The following is a 17,381-nucleotide window of genomic DNA, read 5'->3' as shown; positions in this document are numbered from 1 at the left end:
ATTCAAAACTCTCAAACTGTTAGTTGAGTGCCCTAATAACCAGGCCATTGTTGTGATTATTTTGGATAAACGAGAACCAATCTCGATTGCATACGAACTCACAAGACCAAAAAATTCTTGACACCTGGCTCAGGAAACAACAACAACAAAGCTAGGAATTTGCTCTTCTTCTCTCGTGTTCCTGCTAATTCCAGCAATCTGTTGAAGATGTGGATTTAAATACTTCAGAGTTTGGTCACTCAGACCATCTTTTCATTACTCATACTCTCCTGGCTTGTCAACAGCTTTCATAAACGAAGATGACAGGTTACTATGCAACAGTGTAAAGGATATTCCATACATATATGCAGATACTCACTTCTTCCTACAAATTGTAAGAATCAATGATAAAAAAGGATTTCTGCACACAAGTAAATTTCTCAATAACAGCATTATTTCCAACTTACCAATATAAATCTATGCATAGTTCAGTACGACTTGTGATGGTTATACCGAACTGTGTCTAATTACTAAACTGGTCCTTTTCAGCTCGTAATATAGTTATTAGCACAAGTGTATTCAAATTTTCATCTAGCAGTAGTAACTTTTAATACGGATGCCTCTTCCATTTTTCATATCATCTAGTAGATTATTACAGGATGTATGATATCTTTAACAGTTTCAGCTGTGGATGCATTATATCAATGACAGTCAATCTTGCAGTTTGTTTAATAGTAAGTTTTGTAAGTAACAGATGCTGCTGATCAATTGCTCTTTCCCCTGTTCAGTAGTTTTAAATTAGGGATAGCTATGTTTGAACTTTGAGTCTCTGATGTGGTTGTGTAGTCCACGTGCTGCTCTGGTTGAAAATACCAGAATTTATATCACATTTATTTCAAAAAATCCATCCATTACAGGGGATAAGTGTATCGTAGGCACCTTGCATTCTCTATAACTTACCTAGGATGCAACAAGTGATACCCTGCTTATTAAATGTTTACTACTATTTCTTTGGGTTATTAATTTGATACAAGTTGTGTTCAGCAATTTCAACAACTAAACTCTATACATATGAAATATATATATACTAATTTACATATAAATAATGCATTTTGAACCCAAATCTTAATACTTTTTTGGCATCTAGTATACTTTCAAAGTGCCACTTTAGATAAAATATTATTAATAACACCAAGTTGAATTTGAATGTGCACATAAAAATTTGTTCAACAAGCTGATTTTTATAGCTGGATACTAAAATGTACAATATTTCTAATAAACCCAACTATACAGGAACAAAGTTTAAAAAACAAACCCTACCACAGCACCATTTACGTGCATAATTTAACACTACCCAGGATTATTACTATTTTTCAATCTTTAATGTTTGTGCTAAATCTCATACCTTCAAATGATGAATTTGAAATTATTTGTGATAATAAAACAAAGTAATAACTGAAATAGAAACTTCCACAATTATAAAAGTACTATATTGAAGTAATTTTGGAGCCTAACCAAATCATTACAACCCATGTCACCAAATCTGGTTATGCTCTAACAGACAACCATACATCTTGACAACAGCCCTGCAGCAGAGTTTCCACTGAAAAAGGCTCCATTATAAGGCTTTTAGGTCCTCAGCACACCTTTTCTCCCTGCCACTTTCAAAAATCAGAGTGCACGGACACCCATAGGCACTGCATCAGGTGACTTTACTGATATGTGTTTGTATGGAATAGTATGGATACTTGTTGCATTCTATAGTTACTTGAGGTATGCAACAATTAAATGAATATGTCATGTTGCTTTTATAGGTGGGGATCCTTCTTGATTATACTGCACGCTGTTGCCTGGGTCACTTGGATGTTTTTTTCTTATTGAACTTTGTGCTCATGGATCCTCATCTGTTACAATACATTGCACTTTTTTTACCAAGGCTGGGGTAAAATTTACTACTGCTGTCCTTTAGGATGGTCCTGGTGCCCCAAATTCATCCATATTCCTATGTTATCCACTGTCATTAAATACAATGGATATCCCCATCTAATAAATTCTAAATGCCTGTGATTTGAACATGTTTTTATGACCTGAGTGATGAATATTTTGCATTGGAAAGGGCTCTTATACACTCTTCCCAAAAGCAATCAATTTTTGTGGCATCACACTACCTACAAATGCCAAACAATGTTAAAATATAGTTCCAATACATTGCATTCCACCATAACTGATATAATGTTCACCTTCTGATCTTGCAAATTCTCACGTGTATAATGATTTTATAGTATTAATAGACATACTTGAACTTAAAACATCTTGACCAAATGTCAGCCTGTAATTTAAACGTTTAGTTCGAAGTTGTCAAATCCCTTGTTGATTTACATATTCAAAATCTATTCATTATAAAATACTCAACCCTCTGTTGTCAATGCAAAAGACAGACTTCATTGTTATTTAGACAAAATTTAAAATATCAAAATCTGTAATCTCTATTTGTGCAACAATTTATGTTGTGTACAATAATTATTACTTCTATAAAGGAACTTATACTTAGTTCTACCTGTTGAAATGTTTCCAAATGTACATTGAAACATGTAAGAACAAGATCCTTTATAAAATTATTGTACACAAACTAAATCATTGTATCAGTTATTCATAATAACTCGGAAGTTTCAAACCATTATTTGAACTATTTGTTACATAATAAAAATAGTGCACTGTCCTTACAGTACCGGATTTCAATGAATGCCCATGATTCAGCAAATATATTATCTGTTTTTATCATTTGCTGTCTAGCCTGTATTGGAACAACCTTAAAATTTACATTCCAGAAATGCTAATACAGAAACAGTTGAACCTTTCTTTTTAAACAAGATTTAAAGACAGATATTATAGACATTCAAGTATTTCGAGTTGATTTTACAGACAAAGCAATCCTTCAATACTTTTTAATTGCCTGTAAGTATGAACCCTGCTTTAAATACAAACGTGTGTTATACTAATATAACTGTCTTTCTGTAGTAGAAATACCCTTACAATATGAAATATAATTATAGTAAACATACAATAAACACTGGATATTTTAAAGTATATTTTTTCCTTTTAGTGATATAAAAAAATGTCACCTTAAGATACCAATTCCAATAGCATATTACCACATGTCAGACTATTCATTCTTTGTTCTAAATGTTTAAGATATTTATTTGCAAAAGTTACTGCAAGTTAGCCAAAAAGATCACATCAATTATAAAAAAAACTAATATGAATATCCTATTCTTATTAAATATTTATAGCCAACATTATATGTTACAATAACTAAATAGAATCTTTATCATTTCAGATTCAAAGCATCATAATCTCTTTGTAATTATGTTATATAAAATTGCACGAAGTACACACCAGTTATGATATCAAATAATATATTGTGTGTTCACTTTTTGATCTTACATGTTCTTTGTTTGGGTTAGTTTAGTAATTACTTCATGTGTATAATGATATTAATGGACATACTTCAACCAAAAATATCCTGACCACATGTCAGCCTATAATGTAAACTTTTAGCTACAAGTTATTATAATAATGCAGAGTCCAGCTTCTACAGGTAATAAAAATTTCTTTATAAATTTTTACTTTAACTTATCCAACTTTACTTTAAGCAAGTTTTTTCCCCCATATACATATGATTAACAAATTATGTAACATTATATGTGAGGAGAGTGATTTAAGGTCAAAGCAACATTGTTAGTCATCAACTAATTTCAATTTAACCCTCTATTGCACATTGAACATACAGGTGACAAATTGTTTTTGTTGCTTAACACACACACACACAATTGCTTCAGTTCTGTAATGGAGGTAACAGTCTAAATAATTCATGTAATTATTTCTGAAGTTGAGCAATGCAATTTCTAAGTAACATACCCATTTATAATTTACTAAAATATAATTCATGAAAACATTTTTTGTGCAATATAGATCTATTTAAGATAAAAATTCAAAGAAAAAATATTTTTCACTGTATTTTCATAATGTGTACAATAGAGGGTTAAAATCTAAATCTTATATGAAGTTCAATCTTCTAAAATTTGAAAGACAGTCTCACCACCTTCAATGCTGATTTTAAATAAATTAATTTTAATATCAAGAAATCTCAGTTATATCTTTACAGACAATTCATATACTAAGACATAATGGTAATGAAACATCAAAGTAGCCTCCTGGTTAATCTAAGCAGCTCATTTATCCATTTTCTGCCAGAAGCAAAAATTAATATTTTTTTCACACTGTTTTGCATAGAACTCAGAACAGCCTTACCATGATTAAGTCTGCCACATCAGCTCTGACAATGAGCAAAACTAAACAGAAAAATTTCCTTAGATGGTTGTTATAGCTTATTGTGTTTCTTGTAAAACTGTTCAGTGTTTCTATAGAATCATGAGTTACTTTGATGTTTCATTATATACTACTGAATAAAAATCTTTAAGATTAAAGTGTTGAGGTATCCTGAACCTAAACTCTCACATACTAATATAACTTAAAAAGCATCCAATTGATAAATAACCTAATAGGAGAAGAAGACCCAAAATGATGATAAGCTATGATCCAAAACAGTTATTGTTGTACTCAGAAAACACTCATACTTTTTAGAGTAAGTTAGTAATGTTTTCAAAACTAAATGTACTGCAACAAAGCCATTACTTCTGGCTTTAGAAAGGAGTCTTCTTGAATGTGTTTTCCCTCCAACTGTTCTGTAAATCTGAAGTGTAGAATGACGGCGGGCACTAGGTGCAGATCTAACAGTCGTTCTTCATCTTTGGTAAGCTTTTGTCCTCCTGGAGACAGTAGCTCAAATTCCTTTGATGGATCATTCAAATTCTCTGTGATGAAATATTTTACATCTCGAAGCCATTCCATAACAGAAAATGTTCCCTGTGAGCAGATCAATCACAATTAAACAGAACAGCTAATATATATGTATTTATATATAATTACTATTTAACAAAGAGCAGCTTTAATAGATTTCAAAGCATTCTACCAAAAGGCAAAAAAAATTAAAGCAATCATTAAGTAGTATATTTATGCCCACTTAAGTAAGTTTATATTAAATGAAAATCTTTATAAAAAACAGAAACAGTTGTACAAGACATATAAATACTGTCACAAAACATTTCACAATCTTTTAAAAAAATCCTTCTTCAGTAGTGTTCATGTATTTACAGGATCAACACTTATTTATATTTTTAGTAGGAAATGTAAATACACATTGATTCAGTAAATAAAACATGAAAAGAAATTAAGAATGCAACACATAAAGGTAGTTACTACAAAATCAACTAGGACATGTAAAACAATTTCTAAACAAACTATAACTACCATTTTATTTTTGTGTTAATGAACAAGGTAAAATCATTTCATTCTTGTAGTAGTTTAGAGTAAAACCATTGCCCCTTTCATGAAACTTCTTTTTTAAGTTATTTTAAATCTATAGTTCCACTTTTTGTTTAAATTATACATCCAGTTACTTAGGTATGAAATGAATATTTAAAACTTAGGCTTCATTGCAAATCACCAATGACAAGGGTACTGAATGGAGTCTGTAATTAGTCTTAGAGGGTTGTAATAATTAATCTAAGTTTCAAGCCTACTTAATTTTTATTTATAACGCAATTCCCATTTAGGAAAGTGGTGTTTATAGATTCTATTTAAACAGCTCTAATACTGAGTGGCACATCAGAGAAATAATATCAGAATATTCAATTCTTTGATGTTAGAAACAGACCTAACTATTTTCAGAAAAACAAAATTTTTCAGTCACACTAAGTGAAAACAATTACCGAGACAGAGTCATACCTGAAGCAATATTCCATCTGGAAACCGAATTCTAATCAACGTGAATTTGTACTTTCGCAATTCTTTCACCTCATCCCTTTCTTTCATAGATCGAGTTCTTAGTTGTTGGTTGAGCTCAACTTGTCGTTCTCTACATTACAGAATTTGAAAAATGTATATATTTATGAAAGTGAAGTTTATTTTGTGAAATTAAGAAAATAACTTTTTTTAATATCAGAAAATCAATACAGACTATATCAAGACTATATGATACAAACAAAAAAATTCCAAAATTTTTGTTATCAAATAATCTGTGTTAAAAGAAAAATTCCACACTATAATATCTACTTTTATGGGAGGTTTAGGGCAATATATTTGACATTCTGATAGTGTTTTATAAGGAATTATACCTCTTTGTGATTTTTAATATTATTTCCATAAAGTGTCTAAATCATTATGACTTAGAGGACTTGTTGTTGATTGTGTACAAGACTGACCGTCTAAAAATTAAAAAATAATGTAGCATAACAAGTCTAAAAAAAACTGTTTACAGCTATAGTTTATACTTCAAATCAAAATTTTAAGTATGAGGTAAGTGTATCACGAAGTTGAATGAAATAATCCAAGAAAGCATACATTATATTTCATATTTGAGTGCTGCTTTGAGAAAACCACACTGTAGTAACTGCATATGTAGTAACTACATATTCTGCATTAGTAACCAGAGCTGAATCACAAGTTACTCATTTGTTCACAGTTTATGACTCAGAAAAACAAATAAAAAATTAGAAGTACAATCGTGAAATTATTAAAAATATTTTATTTTGATTCAGACATAATTTATAAATCAAAATTATAAAATAATTATTTCTATACAACAAAATATCCTTTTCTACTGTTCTTCAGGAAAAATTCAATATTTTAAACAAAATTCATAATACAATGTAGTTATTTACAGATTGTTTTTGTGATCTTTTTGAATAACATCATATATTAGTTATATATATTCTTCAACTTAATGTAATAATTGTAAATTATTACAAAGAAAGATACTGATAGAGACTAATGATTCAAGATATATATATATATATATTACAAACTCAAGTTTACTTCACATTCAGAAACAAGATGTGATGTAGTTAACTTTCTGGTCTTTTGAAACTGCATTTTGTTTTAATGATAAAAATGCACACTTTGTGATTAAGCAAAAGAAAACAAAAATTATTTTATGTTTGAATCTATCCAACAATTACCTGAGTTCTTGCTCTCTCTTTATTTCATCTTTTGAGAGACTGAAAAAATCATCCGGAAGGTTCACCATTGCTGCTGCTTGAGATGGCATCAACACTCGAAGCCCTCGATCTAGCTCGGGTACAATAGCTTCAGATGTCTGGAGAGCATCTTTCAGCATTCTGAGTGTTTCTAAATCTTCCAATTTGTCTTTTTGGAACACGAGAAAATCTTCTTCACCATTACCATGTGGTAGTTTCTGTTGTTCAAATCCACATGCCATTAAAAATTCCAAAGCTCCCTCGAGACCCGCAATCCTTTCCTGAAACACTTTGTTACTGAGACGAATCTTCTGATATTTTTCTTCTGTTGGGTTTTCAATTATGTTTGTAAGATACTTGGACAATGTTTCTATCCCAAGACTTATCTAAAATAAAAATAAAATACACCATAGTATAAAATTATCATTTAAGAGACTCCATTTATACAAATTTCACACATGTTATTGTAAAATTTTTCCTAGATGTTTAAAAGTACGAGTCAAATAATTTGTTTTTAAGTTTTAAGTAGTATCTTTATACAGTAATAAAAATATGCCATGACTTTATCCAATAGTACAATGAAAAACCATTATATCAATAAAAACATTTTCTGGCAAATTAAATAGACTTAGAATTACAATGCACAAACAGATAATACATCTATTGCTGATATAAAATTACTGAAAATAAGTAAAGTTACATTATAATTGAAATTAACATACTCAAAAATAAAATCTATACAGTTTTAGAAATGCTTAAGGAATTTGAAATACCACACACACACACACACACCAAAAAACTAATTTTTATAACCAGATGAATAAAATTTAACAACACACTTTACTACCATTTGGTGAGATATACAACTGCAGTGCATCAGTGTTTTGGCATACATGTAAATAATATGAATCACAGAGAGTTGTAGATATTAATCACTTAAAACAATGTAGCACTGCCTTGGCCTGAGAAATTGATAATATTCTGCAAGGTGTACTCTATAGGTTGTACTTGGTACAACTTGTTTCCAGTGCTATTTTAAAGCCTTGAAAAATTGTAAATGATTGAAAGTTTTCTATACAATTTATATAAACAAAAGGAACATCAAAATACTTTTGGCATAGTAACATTATATGTTGCAATATGCTTAATTGATTGATTTTTTTATGAAAACTATACAATTTTCAGTCTGTGTTTAAATTTACTGTAACCTGTCAAAATATTTCTGCAGGTACTGTTTTGTGACCTAAGGTTTAAGTTATTGAAATGAATATAGTTTTTTCCACTTCACACACAGTTAAAAATAAGCAAATATGGTTTTGTTGCTATATACTTAATAGCTCAAAAAACTTCAGAGAAAGTTTGCACTTCAAAACATTTATTTCATTGATTCAAGAATGATGCATGTATAAATACAAATAATGGCAATATAAAAACTAAACTAAGAGAAAGTTATATATTTAAAAATCTGTTCTATTTAATTCATCAGTGCATTGGGCAATGTAATAATGACTGTAGTGTGTTAATAATCTTGATTGAAGCATTTTTAGTCTGTTTATCTTCTTCTATTTTTGACATTACTGGACAGTATAAAAATCAACCAAACTACTAGTTGAAACATGTTGCAAACAAAAATGTACAAAAAATATATGTCAATACTACTCGCTTATATTAATCTATCACAAATAAATTGTCAAAAATACACAGATGGCGTGACATTCTTTAGGGTTTACCATATATTTATGTAGTACTATGAGTCACATGATTAACAACTTTGGTATAAATAGTTTTGTGATGGTTGTTTTTTTAGACTTAGCACTCCTGAGGATGACGTGATAAACAGTCTCAGAATAAAGTTTTTAATTGTGTAAGTTAAAAGCATTGATTGTTTGAAAATTTTTAAATTATTTTTACACAAGTTCCTTGAATTTTAACCTTTTATATACATTTATATTTAACTTTAACAATGTATACACACTCTATCACATACTCCTTTTAAAATAAGATTTTTCTACTGGTAACTATAAATAATTATAATTTAATACAAGGGTAGCCAACCTTTTAGTCAATTTTAAATTCTGAATTTTGAGTAAAAAGCCACTCATCCAAAAAAAATCAGTTTTAACCAAAAACCATAGGAATGGGGAAGTAGTTGAGTTCAAGAAGACAAATTAAAAAGCATTATAAATTAAACTAATTAATATATTTCAATAACACTTCATGCATGTACAGAAATTCCATACAAAATGTATGCTTCTTGCCACTTGTGCCCCAGGTTGGCCACCTCTGGTTTAATATTTATTCTTTTATTTCTTTATTTCAAGTAGTATGCTTTACAGTTTAAAGTTTACTTTCAAATGTTTAATTCTTGATACTGGGTCAGTGGATTCCATCGACCTTGTAACCCCAAAATAACAATCAGAGTTTCTATACTATAACTTTTAATATAGTATGTGTACCTTCAAAAAATTTGGCAAGCTTTCAATAAACATTACAAGTCTTCTGGACACAAACAAACCTAATTTTCTAATTAAGTATTCTTACTAAAGATTTATCCATGAATATATATATATATAAGTTAAAATGTTGTCTGCTCAGAATGAAAAAGTGATTTTTATGTTAAGTTTAAGAATACTTTTTATTGATCTAAAAATTTTCAAATTTCATTTGTATAATCTCTTAAACCTTCTAAATAAATATCTAAACTTTTTTTTTACAGTTAAACTTTATAATTTATCTGTTACTTACTCTACCCTAACTCTATATGGATTCAGTTAATTTTGAATTACCTTGTAACCACCATAAAAAATACATAAATTACCCTTTTTTCTTTCTAGAATGACTGCAAAATGTAACAGGACACTGCATTTGTTTATTCTAAATAGCTAAAGGCTCATAACAGCTTATATAAGTCTTTCTACTTAATTTTATTGCCCTTTGAACCATGTTTAACAAATATTTATGCCATAAAAGTTGTAAATCCTTCAGTGAATGCATAGCTCAAGTCACTATATTGAATGACGTCACACACAAGCTGTTCGTGAGTATAGCTAGTGAAGAATTATTCTTGTTATTATTTTTTTATCCTACCTAATCTAACCTAATCAATTTTAATTTTTACATTTTAGTTACTTTTATACCAATAAATACAAAATATAGCACTTACTTATGATCTTATGTTTTTTTTGCTGCTGGTTGCCAATGAAATTTAAGTCTTTTTTTGTTTCTTTATACTGATGATACTAGTAAACTAAGTAATTTCTATTTACTTAAATAATGCACCTATGAACACAGAATAATATTACCCACTAAGCAAATAATGTTCTGTAACTATTATAATTTAACTGGCTTTGTAACTATCATACAAGAGCCTGAAAAGAAATCTATAATCTTCTTGATCTGAATACAGCAAGAGAAACTTTCAAACTGAAGATGAAATAGATGACATTATACTGAGAACAACATAATATAATAAGTCATTGACAGATTAAAACTTTGCCTTTCTATTGGTTATAAGTAATGTATTATAAAACATCAAAGAGAACTATTAGCAATTTGTGAAATAGTGGGTGTGGCATATTGGTCTGATTGTCTAATTTATAAATCCATAAACAAATAAGGTTGAAAATTAAAAATTTGACTTTGCCTTAGAAATATCTATATTATAATGAGTAAATTACTTAAAATTCTGTACTTCAGAGTGAGGTGGTAAACAGATTATAGAAGAAAAAAAACCTTCAGAATTTTAAATATTTCCTTATACGATTAAGAACTTAAAACTTATATAATATTCAACTTTGATTCATTAATCATGCTAAATTTATTAATATACAATGATAAAAAAAAGTAGTTTAATTAAATTTTGAATATAATTTTGTCAAAGGTTGAGACATGTGCACTTTAACCTACCTGTACCAAGAGGGTTAACTGACATCAAAAGAAAATATTTGACAAAAAAAAAATTAGGATGAAAACAAAATGGATAAGGCATTAACAAATAATGTCAGAAAGAGAAAAATTTAAATATAAAAAAAAAAAACGGCACTGCATGTTTAAGTCAAGTGGGTTAATTATCTTTGAATCTTTGGTATTGAACAATGTCACATACTAGTGACGTTTATTTTAAAATTTATTATTATTGAATAATACATAATTGGAATATTTTACATTATCAATATTAGTCTGGATATGTATACAGTTTTGCTCCATTTTAAACTTATTTTCTTTCTTCCTTTCTTACTGAAGTTTTACCAGAGAGCATATAAGAAGACACAGAATCCCTACCTGTGCCTTGTTTTGGTTGCACGTATGAATAATCAAGCATGATGTAAGTCCTCTTTCTTCTGACAGCTGCTCATAAAGGAAATTCTTGATTTTATCTTCAATAGCTTGCTTTGATAAGACCTCAGGACCAATAAGAGGACAGGAATAGTATACACCAGACACTGCAAGAAGTGGAGCAGCCTCCTGTGACACCTATGAAGCAAGTAAGAGCTTCTAATGTTTCGAGTGGAATGCTTTTAATACAAAAACAATCACTTAGGAAACTAATAAATTATTGTGTGTTTTCACAAAATTCTGTCAGCTGCAGGCGTATTATATTCATTTCTTTGTTATGTAAAGCTACTAAGGCTATCTGCTGCTGTCCCTTATCTTGATCTGTTGACTGGAGATAAGAAAATTGGCTAGCAACACTAGTGATATATAAAGTGTAAACTTGCTGTTTTCTATATTGTGTTATGTTTATAATTTATAATTGCACAACTGTCTTCTTTAATGTTGGATAAGTTTTTACATTATATTACATCATAATTTATAATTTGTACCCATTTATTCTTTAATTATAAATCAACTATAAATTTAGTTTTTGTACATTATGTATGTGTTATGTTTGTAGCATCACACTTTATACTTTCTTGAAATTGTTTTCTGTTGGAAGTTACGACAGGCAGTGGCATACTTGAAACTCAAAATTACTAATCACACGGCAAATGCTCATGAAGCAGTATTCTTTATTAACATAGTCATGCCGGCCTTTTAACCTAATTACAAGTGCAAATGTACTTATCAATTTTCAATAAACTGACACTTGCAAATTTTAATGCTACATTAACCATTTTAAAATATTTTAACACATAAATTTGTTTCTATGTTGTGCTTTATATCATATAGAATATTATAAAAACATACTCCATGAATTATCATGTATAAATAAGATGTGATTGTAATATAGCCTTCATGAAGCCAAGGGAAAAAAATGGTTTTAACAGTAACTCCATTGACACTGGAACAAAAAAGTCCCAATCCTTAAAGTTTTGTGCCTTTTCTTTCAAAAATGCATAAATGGCAACCTACATATTAAACAAAAAGTAACCTATAAATTACTTAAAAAAACAGTGCTGAAAATAGGAAGATTAACATCATATTAGAATAGTGTAATGGTTCTCTAACTACTTTTGAAACTGGCACACACACAAACTTGTTTTTTTTTCTTCAATGATGACCACCACATATGGGAGAAGGTATATCATGGTTTGAGGAACACTGTAATAATAATCACTTAAGCAAATATAATCAATTAATTGGCCCATCAATTAATCAAATACCAATAATCACCCAGTTATACTAAGTTGTGATTAAACAAAGCAGGTACAAGAAAAATTACTCTAGTTGGAGTATTTCTCTGTGGAATACAGAATAATAATCTACAAGGAATATTGGGTGCATATGACACATTTCAAATCCATGTGTAGGTGTGTGCACTTAACACCTGAAAGTGCATGCTGGATATTATAGAGTTACAACAGCACACAAAGGTTTGATAAGTGTCTTTTGATGGGAAACTGTCAGTATAATTATATCAAAAGCATATTTATTTTCTTCTTTGCTTAGTATTTTGATATCACTATCTGTTCCTAGCATGAAAAGCGAAACTAGAAGTAATTTTTTTAGTTTTTCTCTTGTGCTCATTTATAAACACATTTAATCTCTCCTATACAATATGTATTGCATTTTCATAGTGTCTTAAACACAATATTTTGTTTATCTAGATATCAGAGATGCGAGTTTGGGTGTTTCATAAGCAAGCGGTATGTTGTGAAGATTGTTTGACTTAAAAATATACAAATTCACCTTAGTTCTCCATTGCATCTTTGATGTAAAAAAAGTAGTATTAAAAACAAAAAGTCAATGTACTGTAATGGTAAAAAATTGTATAAATCAGTGTTCACAAACCATAATATGAGTTGAAAAAAATGCTTAATAATTCATTTTGTCTACTGCCAGCCAAGCATATCATATAATTGTTTTTAGTTAGAAATATCTTCCTTTCAATAGTTTTGGGATTAAGTAAAAATAAAAGAAACTACCCACTTCTTCAGGTCCACCATCCTTGGATCGTTTTTGTGCTTCTAGTTCCAATTCCAGTTCCTTCCTGGCCTGGGCACGAATTGCTGCTAAAGACCTAGAATAAAATATAACAATACAGTTGTATTATCAGATAAGCAACTGTGAGTCTAAACACTGATCTTATACATAGCTAATAGTTCTGTGTTTTATTTTGTTCATAGGTGTATGCAAGTTCTACATTGTGAAGATGCAGTAATATTAAAATTAACCCTTTCGGGCTTGGTATAATATACACGAATTAAGTATTTATACTATAACTTTTAATGCAGTATGTGTATCTTCACAAAATTTAGTAGACTTTTAGTAAAGATTACAAGTCTTTTGTACACAAAAAATCAAATTTTTTTAATGAAGTATGTTATTATAGATTTGTTTGTGTCCATTCAAGCAGTTACTTAGGCCAATATTACCTGATGCAAACAAGGAATAACACAGCAGACGTGTTGGCTAATTGCATTTCAAAATGGTAAAGTGCACCTTTTCTTATTCCACAAAAAACATTTCTTTTCCTGTCACACACCATAATTCAATTGAAGTATAAAACAATAAAGTAAGCTTTCAAAAATCAAATCATAATAATTTTAGAAGTTGTTGTCCAAAAGCACTTTTTCTTATAGCAACATATAACCAAGATGAGTCTAACTTGAGATGCAGGTAATTACATCACCATATCAACAAAGAACGAGAAACATTGATCAGCTAAAATTTGATAAAACTACATTTCTATTCAGATTACCATGACAAACTAGTACTATTTTGTTCAAATAATTATAACTTTCCTCCTGGGGAAAAAACCAGTGCCATATTATACTCAGAAAAACATCAAAAAATTCACAAATACCAATGATTTTGTTGGAAATTCTTTTGCAATCTTCTTACATAAAATTAGGTAACTTTTTATTAAATAAATTTCAAATCTGAAGCAAATATATTTTAATGTGTAGAAAATTGACTACAAGTTTATTTTCCATAACTTCTTTCAATAAAATGATGCAATTTTGCCCTTGATGCTACTGCATCCACCTGGGTATAGAAGAGTTAAGCTATTTATAAAAGGGATTTAGTAAAATATCATTTTTTTTATCATCTTTGTATGATAATCACAAACCTGTCTTGTAACTCATCCAGCTTCACAAAAAGACAGAAGCAATATTGTTCTCATAAGTATGACAAAAAGAGCTGGCTGAAGCTGCTTTGGGAAGTATCGAGAGCCCTTTCAAGATGAAAAACTACCAATAACCCTCAAAAGAAGAGTATTCGACCAATGTGTTTTACCAACCTTGACATATGGATGTCAAACTTGGACACCCACTATGCAGCTTAACTCAACTTATTTTAAAAAACTGGAATAAAAGCACACTAATCAATTTAAACTAATACTCAGAACTGAAAACACAAATTAGCTGTAACATGTCATTCTGAGTCACTGTTGTTTCTTGTAAATTATGCATTGGAAAAATAGTTTCGTACAAAATACACCAAAAATCAACCATTACAAAAAGAGTGTGTGTGAAAGGGTTTAAGTTGCAGTACATAATACGTTGGTATTGTATAACTTACCTTTCATACATTAAGAATGACAATATTGTTTATATACTTTACATCATTAATGTCTCGCATAAAACCTTACACAGCAAACCGTGAAACTACATCTTACCAATTTGGTTCTTGCTGCTTTAGATTCTGTTCAAAACGTGCCAAGGCAGCTGCTCCTGCCCTCTTTGAGCCCTCAGATGGAGCTAACCGAGAATGAGAGGGACCAGCAGTTTTTACCATTTTATTTGTAGCTGAAGTAGACGAGGAGGAACTTGTCATTGTATGGCCTGGTCCAGCCAGCTTGAACTTTGATTCCAATTTCTTCTTCTTAAAAAACTCTTTGATGACAGACATTTTCAACCTTGAATCTCAAAACAACAACTAAATACGAGGACAGTGTTCTTTAGGAAGTTTCAATTCTGTAGCTTCTTTCCTTAAATCATCCAAAGCTTTACTTGAATCTGCAAAAAAATTAGCTGTATAATGAAATTTCAATTTAAACATATGTAAACAATAATAATTTCACATGTGGGGCTTGCACACACAGAGATTACATTTTATAAATGCTGTAATCACACAATTGTGTAGATCCTACTTTTTCAGATACCTCTCCTAAGTTACATACACATGTTTGTATGTCTATATAAAGAGTTCTCTGTCGAATTTCAGAAATGTAGTAAGAATACATTTGAGAGTCAAATTCTGATGATGAAGCTTTGATATCTTTAAAACAAGTGTGTGCGATCATTATGCAATAATTACAAGTCCAATTACACATCATTTAGTCTAAAAGACCAAGTTTATTTCTAGTTACTATTCATCTTCAGAGGTGCAACAAGTAATACATCATGATCAATCATCAATGAACTTACAAACAAGCCACTTGATAATCAAATTAACTGTGTTCGTTTTTTGACTGCAAACTGTGTAGTTATGAAAGCCAGACTAATCAAATGTGAAAAATTAACAGGTTACCTACTTGACAACTCATCCACGAATACATAAATCAATCTGATTGTTCATTTCATTGATATATGCATGACTGACTTATCTGCACAGATAGGAAACTCCCGTGACATCCATGAGTTCAGCTACTCTTTTTACATGGGTCAAGCCAATTTGTAATGTATACTAAGCAAATGTTCATAACACCCACCTTAATTAGTGATTAGTTTAATTAGTGATTACTCTAGTCACTAACAATGTAAAGCACTAAAAGTTAGTTTTTTTCTCTTTTGCATGCATGTGAACCAAAATTTACATTGAGAATGTATTGCAAAGCCTTTTTTTTCATGAACTTGGAAATTTTTGCATGAAATACTTGGAGTTCCAGGCTATCAAGAAACCTGTACACACACAAATTCTACAGTTTCCCCTCTATATTTAATATTTTACTATTAGTTGGTAGTCCTATATTTTAGATGCCAGTTGCCTTTAGTTTTTGTTTTTCTTTATATTGCTTTTGGTATTTATCCAGTCTATATTGCATTCAGTTTTGCTTTTGTAATAATCAGTAGCTTAGGAAATATTTGTTCTGTTTTAGATTTAAATTTTACTGACCCAAGTGTTCAAAAATCAAATTTATTCAGAACAGTATCAAAATATTAAATGAATACCAGACTTGAAATTGTTTTAGGCACAAAAAATTTCACCAAACCTCATATACACTCATAAGGAAGACTGAAAAGCATTCCTTGAGTGTTTCTTTATCAACAGTATTTTAGTATTTTTGATATTAGAGCAGTGGTTCCCATCCTTTTCTCCACCAGACCCCCTTTTATTATCATTTTTCCCCCACAGCCTCCATCTTTTTGAAAGATTCCGCCTACCCAACAAAATGTTTTTATTAACTAATAATTAACTCGTTCTCCCACTTTTCACTGTCAAATAAGAGACATATAACTGAGTGTGCAATTAAAAAAAACATCAGTATTAAAAACTTACTTGTTTAATGAGATGGTATTACCTACGCAGACCCCAGGATGGGAACCACTGTATTAGAGCAATGAAATGGATAAGGTTTTGTGCTTGTTTAATTACATTAACTGTTTAAGTTAATACTAACATTTACTGACTGCAGAGTTAAAGAAGTGCACAGCTGTATGAAATACAGTTAATTTAAGGTCTTATAAGAAATGTTTTGAGACTGAGATGAAACATTTAGCTAAGCAGCAGGTACTGCAAATTTAGGAAGAAATTGCTCAAAAAGTTCTTAAATTGGTTTGGAACTTCTGTAAATATTTCTTTTTTTTGACAAATATGTTAAGAAACAAATTTATATTTATTTATTGAGCTTTTATCAAAGTTAACCTTGGACTATTTTCAGGACTTTCAGTATATATATATATATATATATATATATAT

The 17,381-nt window shown here is 29.7% G+C and overlaps 1 protein-coding gene across 1 annotated transcript in view; it reads right to left on the bottom strand.

Moving 5' to 3' along the window:
* Nucleotides 1–2,740: 2,740 nt before the first annotated feature.
* The window catches only part of LOC106478736 (UBX domain-containing protein 6-like), a 19,468-nt gene continuing 4,827 nt past the window's right edge, over nucleotides 2,741–17,381 (bottom strand). Inside the window, exons 3-8 of the mRNA XM_013939295.2 lie at nucleotides 15,139–15,478; nucleotides 13,446–13,536; nucleotides 11,358–11,549; nucleotides 7,059–7,462; nucleotides 5,827–5,956; nucleotides 2,741–4,905 (exon numbers count right to left, since the gene is read on the bottom strand). Of these exons, the coding sequence (XP_013794749.1) occupies nucleotides 4,648–4,905; nucleotides 5,827–5,956; nucleotides 7,059–7,462; nucleotides 11,358–11,549; nucleotides 13,446–13,536; nucleotides 15,139–15,371 (1,308 nt within the window). The 5' untranslated portion in view covers nucleotides 15,372–15,478 and the 3' untranslated portion in view covers nucleotides 2,741–4,647. The remainder of the gene's footprint in view (nucleotides 4,906–5,826; nucleotides 5,957–7,058; nucleotides 7,463–11,357; nucleotides 11,550–13,445; nucleotides 13,537–15,138; nucleotides 15,479–17,381) is intronic.

Source organism: Limulus polyphemus, unplaced genomic scaffold (genome assembly GCF_000517525.1).
Source record: "Limulus polyphemus unplaced genomic scaffold, Limulus_polyphemus-2.1.2 Scaffold245, whole genome shotgun sequence".
NCBI lineage: Eukaryota > Metazoa > Arthropoda > Merostomata > Xiphosura > Limulidae > Limulus > Limulus polyphemus.
The sequence above is the reverse complement of the archived record's forward strand: the minus strand, read 5'-3'. Positions and strand labels throughout refer to the sequence as shown.